Source organism: Silene latifolia, chromosome 11 (assembly GCF_048544455.1).
Source record: "Silene latifolia isolate original U9 population chromosome 11, ASM4854445v1, whole genome shotgun sequence".
Classification (NCBI taxonomy): Eukaryota; Viridiplantae; Streptophyta; class Magnoliopsida; order Caryophyllales; family Caryophyllaceae; genus Silene; species Silene latifolia.
Genome location: NC_133536.1, coordinates 118774736 through 118781216, shown reverse-complemented (window position 1 = coordinate 118781216; position 6481 = coordinate 118774736). Strand labels below are relative to the sequence as shown.

General features: G+C 33.4%; 1 protein-coding gene across 1 annotated transcript; it reads right to left on the bottom strand.

Moving 5' to 3' along the window:
- Window positions 1-5405: 5405 nt before the first annotated feature.
- Window positions 5406-5996, bottom strand: LOC141613865 (uncharacterized). The gene has a single exon (XM_074432607.1). The coding sequence runs from the start codon at window positions 5994-5996 to the stop codon at window positions 5406-5408; it is 591 nt and encodes a 196-aa protein (XP_074288708.1).
- Between the last annotated feature and the right edge of the window lie 485 nt (window positions 5997-6481).

Below are 6481 nucleotides of genomic sequence, written 5' to 3'. Positions count from 1 at the left end.
ATACTATATCACATTTGCTTTGGCTTATATCAAAGTCTTCACTTTGATAATCCCATCACGATAAATCGTGATTTCTTTAGCTCTTTAAACTTCTTTAAAGTTTTTCTATTTACCTTATTAAGTTAACACATTAGCGTCAACTTGAATCGTTGGTAAAAGAGAATGATCAACCTATTATGGATCAATGATTTATAACCTCGATCTCCTTTTCAACCAAAAGGTACGAGATATCTTGCTTTGAATACAAGATACGCATATACCATTAATAATCTAATGGTTTCAAGAGTACTCGATAACTCTTTGCGTTCATCATTCCAAAATCTTAAGGTTTAATCTTGGGTTACCAATTTTGAGTCTTGCATCATCTTCATGATATATTATTCTAGTTTGGTTTAGAATATAATCAGCTTGATAATGGGCTAGCCATACATCAAATCGTGGTGTATAGGGTCACAAAAGTGAAAAACTCTTTTGTATCTTTAACAAATTGTATTCTTATTTAGAGTTTATGTACTTAATAGTCACAATTAAGTACAACTCCAAACCCGAAAACTAGATTTAGTACACAATGACTCTATCTCTTGACTTCATTGTTGCTAGTCGTCATATTCTAATCATCCTATGTATCAAACATAATGATGAAAACCACCACCGGTTTCTAATATTGACGAAGTAATACTAGCAAAATTTATGTTTAATCAAATAAACATTTAACGAAGAAGGTCCCATTAGATGTCCCACAACTAACTTGTTGATTCTTCAATAATTTGGGGTAGTTTCCTTTCTCGTGTCTAACATTTAAGACAATGGAAACTTTATTGGTCGGGATTGATAGGTTTAGTATCGTCATTTCTTAATGACTTTACTTTTAACATTATCTTGTATCAATTCCATTATTATCTTTACTTCTTGAACCTCGTCCTCATCTTAACGGTTTAAGAGAATGCTCCCACTCATTTCAATGAGTCTTTGCTTTGAGAAGCAAAATTGAATTCATGAAGATTACTCTTCATTTGTTCGTTTAGTCTTAAAACTTTCATTGAAGTGGTTGCGTTATTTTGGTCAATTACGAATTACAAAATCTAATCACCAAAACAATTTATCGCTTCAAGGTACTTAATTCAATTAAGCATATGAAACATAGTCCATTGTAAGTAGAAGTGTTAGTCAAGAATCAAAAACCTGTTTGATAATGAATAACTTTAATCTATACTCTTTACAAGAGATCCTTAGCAATGGTTCGTTTGAGGTTTTAGAAGCAAATTCAAATTTTGTCTTTAGTTACAATGTTTTAATGGAGATTCGTTATCAAAATCAAAATGATATCGTATATGAATTGTGGTAAAGAAATAGAACAATATAAAAACGGAATAGTGGAAAACTTAACATTTATCGTTTTATTAATACTTGAAAAACAAGTATAGCATTTACATAGTGACCTCTACCCAACTATGATAAATGATTCCAAGACCCAAATTCATATTGACTTAGGTACGGTGGGGCCGATACATCCTTTATCAATATAACTCGGTGGATTAACGTTTAATCGATTCTACTTTTAGAACTCTTGGTCGATAATATTACATTAACATTTATCTTTAGCCCAAAACACATCCGACAAGGGCACGGTGGGGCCGATACATCCCTTATCAAAAACTTTTGTTGAGTTCAACCCAAATTTCGAATAAATGTGTCCATGATCCAAATCCACATCAACTTGGGCACGGTGTGGCCGATACATCTCTTATCAACATGAATTCGGTGGATTAACATTCATCACCCACTTCCCCTACGTAACAAGGTTTGTACCCCGGTGGGGCCGAGTGCACTCCCTCGCGAAATAGGTTTTCATGGTTTCTACTATTTGGTAAGGCTATGTCTCAATTGATTGTTTTAGCGAGAGGTCATGTCAATTTATTATCTATCACGTTTTAAGTGAACTAAAGCGGTGAACTACGATAATTCTAATTGACACGGTCGATAAACTCGATAAAATGACAATGCATGTTTAGTTATGGCGATTTAGCAATGCATGTGACATAAAATAAAATGCAAGCAAAGAGATAAATAAATCCTAGTATGGCCTTTCCTAAAATAGAAAAACTATTTAACTATTACATATTCGGAAACCAACTCCATTGGTCCCTTGAACTTCGGTTGTGGCACGCATCTCGAGGTAACACCGTCTTTATGTATCGCCATTCTTGAAGAAATCCGTCTTTTGGAACTCCGGAATGAATAAAATTACATAATAAATTACATAATTTCCTATTATACATTTGTAACTAAAATAAAATAAATCTATTAAATTACAAAACGGTGATACGAGATCACAATAAAAATTACAACCGAATCGATATTCCCATACATTTCGGGCAATACCAATTAAAATCTAAGGCCATACTAAGTAAAATTACATAATTCAAAAATTACATAAATTAAAATTATGACAATCATAAAGAAAATGCAGCATTATAATATGTATGAACATGCTCAATTTTATGCTAAATCGCCTTTAATTAGCCAATATCGTATATTACTCGGTTTTTACGGATTTGCGTGATTTCAACATTTTATAATCACAAAAATACATAAACTCATATTTATGCATAAGTTAATTACCCTAACCTCTTAGGACTCAAAATTTAGTCTTCACTAATAATTTGACCATAATTAACCCATATTTACAAAATTGTTCATAAATGGACCAAAAATTACAAAAATAAGCTATTAAACTTCAAATAAATCACAAAATTTCAAATAAATTCAAAATTTGAAATTTAAATTCATGAACATTCTGGAAAAATACCATGACACTCATAATGTTCAAAATCTTAGGTTAAAAATTTCAAATTTTTCCTAAAAACAATGTTGCGGTTTATCGATTTTTAATAAAATAATCATAAAAACATGGAAAAATTATTTTCACTAACTTTTCAATTTTAGATCTGAAAAAGATAATAAAATGCAACATTAGACGTTTTTCCTAAGTCATAGATTATGTTTTATTAATTTTCACTAATAATGTCACTATTTATGCTATTTTTCTTCAAAAATCCATAAATCATGAAAAAAGACTTCTTTATAGCCAATTATTTTACACACATCTTGTAAAATTGCATGTGACAACATATTAATTTTCTATGACCAGATTCGAAATTTAACTCATATTAACCTATTTTTCATCTAAATCCGAATTTAATAATGAAAAATTCATTTTTCGAGCATAACAAGTCCAAAAATTATGAAAATTTACAGGTTATCTCAAAATAATATATGTGACAACATATACAAAAATCAATGGAAAATTCGAAGTATAGCTAATTTTAGACCAAAAATGACATTTTTACTCATAAAATCACATTTAAATGCCATTATTGTAAATTATGAACAATAAAAAATCCGAAAAATTAACCAAAATATCCTAAAACATTTTAGGACCCGAAATATTAATATGCATGGATTAATTTCGTGATATATCATAATAACACAAATTTTACAAGTTTTATTTGTTATTCTTATAACTCGGAAAAACTTTTAACCGATTTGCATGCAAACAACCGTGGCTCTTGATACCGATTGAAGGAAATGTAGATCTATATACATAAACATACTCATATATGTTATAAATTAATTTGTCATAAAATTAAATAAAGGTCTTATGCATGCAAACAAGGTAGCAAAATAAAGAAGAAATCACCCTTACATTGTAATTTCGGTTCTTATGGGCACAAGTGAGTTCTCCTACTCACTTGTTCTTGAGCTCTCCAAATGGAAGAACAAGGACTCAAAGGTAGAATCCCTCCCAAAAGCATATACCCAAGGAATACATCTTAATAAACCAATACTATTTAGATCTAGTAATAATATTGGTTTTACCATAAAAATGACACAAAATAAATTGCATTTTGGCTCTTGAAAATTTCGGTCAAGAGGTGATGTTTTTGTGAGATTTTATTTCTCTAGAATTATCATAAATTGTAGAGAGTTCTTTTTGGAGGATTTTCTTACACTAGAAAAAGATGGGAAGAATGAATCAATGAATAAAGAGAAGAGCTCTCCTCTCTTTCTTGTGGGAGGCCGAAAAAGAGAGCATTGGGTAGTATGCCCAATGCCTCTTGTTTTTGCTCTTCTCCAAAGCTTAGGCTTGCAAGGCTAGTACTTAGATATCATGATTGTGTTTTCCACTCAAGATAAAAACACAATATATATCTTACACTACCTCCTCATTTTCGGTTTTTAAGCATAAAATGGAGAACCCATTTTATTTTGTAATTTGTCAAATTTGTCACATGTAACATATTACATGACATGTCACAATGTAATGTATTTTTAACATATTAAAAATCAACATACTCATAAAATATGTCATTTACAAAATCGACTAGTAATTTGTAATTACTTGTACCAAAAATGTTTCCAAATTATAAACTACAACATTCTGTATTTATAATAATTTATTCATTCCGTTTCAATTGTGTCTTTAAACAATAATTTCATCCAAGTAATAAAATAGTTCGATTACTTAGACCGTGTCTTATTTAATCATATTTACAATAAGATACGTAAATTATACTCACAAAATCATCCGTCAATTTTAAGCAATTTAATTAACTCGTATCGGTATACGATTAATTAAATAATCAATTAAGAGTATTTCCCTATAGGTATGACCTAAGGGGATCAACTGATCACCACCGTCGCACGACAGTAATGTCAAACTCTAGTCAGCCAATCATTACCGATATGTGTGGACCAGTTGACTTGTAAAATATTACATCCCACATGTATTCTTAAAATGAGATTTAATAATGATATTTAAATCATGTGATCGCACTATTGTTGAGGACACATTTCCCAACAGAACCTCCTATAAAATGATTGTAACCCATGAAAGCTCCTCACATCCGTGATATTCCTAGGAATAGGCCATGACTTGATTGCTTTAATCTTCTCTTGATCAACCAATATGCCCCGGTCAGAAATGATGAAACCCAAGAATTGGACTTCATTTTGCATAAAAGAACACTTCTCAAGCTTCCCATACAACTTGTGTTCCCTAAGAGTGTCAAACAATATTTGCAAATGATTGAGGTGCTCTTCTTTGTTAGGACTATACACCAAGATGTCATCAAAGTATACAACAACAAAGCTGCCCAAGTGAGGCCTAAGCACTTCATTCATAAGCCTCATGAAAGTGCTTGGTGCATTAGAAAGACCAAATGGCATGACAAGCCATTCATACAACCCATGCTTTGTTTTGAATGCGGTTTTCCACTCATCTCCTTCTTTGATTCTTACTTGATGATAACCTTGCCTTAAATCAATCTTTGAAAACAGTTTGGCTCCACTAAGCTCATCTATGATGTCATCAAGCCTTGGTATAGGAAACCTATACTTGATTGTTATGTTGTTGATGGCTCTACTATCGATGCACATCCTCCATGACCCATCTTTCTTGAGCACAAGCAAAGTGGAACGGCACAAGGGCTAAGGCTCTCCCTCACAAAGCCCTTGTTCATAAGCTCTCCAATTTGTTGTTGCAATTCTTGAGTAGCTTTAGGATCACTTCTATAGGCTGCCTTGTTGGGTAGAGTAGCTCCTGGAATGAAATCAATTTGGTGTTCAATTCCTCTAAGAGGAGGCAAGCCACTAGGAAGCTCACTTGGAAACACATCACCATAGGTCTTAAGTAGACGTTGAACCTCACTAGGCAGCCCCTTCTCTTGTTCTCCCACCACTCTCTTGGCTATAAGCACGTACACATCTCTATCCTCCTTTAACTCTTGCAACATTTTTGCCCCATTGATTAGTAACACCTCCTTTGATGGTTCAAGCATGGAAGGTGTTGGAATATGCTTGAGAACAGGTGGTAAAGGTGCTAGGATGACCTTTCTTGAGCCAAATTTGAAGGTGTAGGTGTTGTCTTTACCATGATTAACCGATTCCCTATCAAACTCCCAAGGTCTCCCAAGTAGCAAGTGACAAGCATCCATTGGAAGAACATCACAAAGAGCTTAATCTACATAGTTCTTACCAATGGAAAATGGAACCAAGCATTGCTTATCAACCCTCACTTCAGCCCCTTTGTTGAGCCACCTTAGCTTATAAGGACTAGGATGGTCTTGTGTAGGCAATGATAGCTTTTCAATGAGAGTACTAGAGGCGACATTGGTACAACTCCCTCCATCAATGATAAGATTGCAAACCCTTCCTTTAATGGTGCACCTAGACCTAAAAATTTGTTGTCTTTGGTCCATTTCCAAGGGTTGGGGTTGGGTATGCATCACTCTCCAAGTAACCAAGCTAAGGCCCGCATCCGGCATAACCACATCAGCCTCTTCATGGTCCGTCCCCTCCCTATCCTCATCACACACAAGGATCTCATCATCACCCCAATGAACCACTTCAAAGCTACTAAGGGCTCTCTTGGTTGGGCATTCTTTGGCAAAGTGACCATAACCTTGGAATTGGTAACATT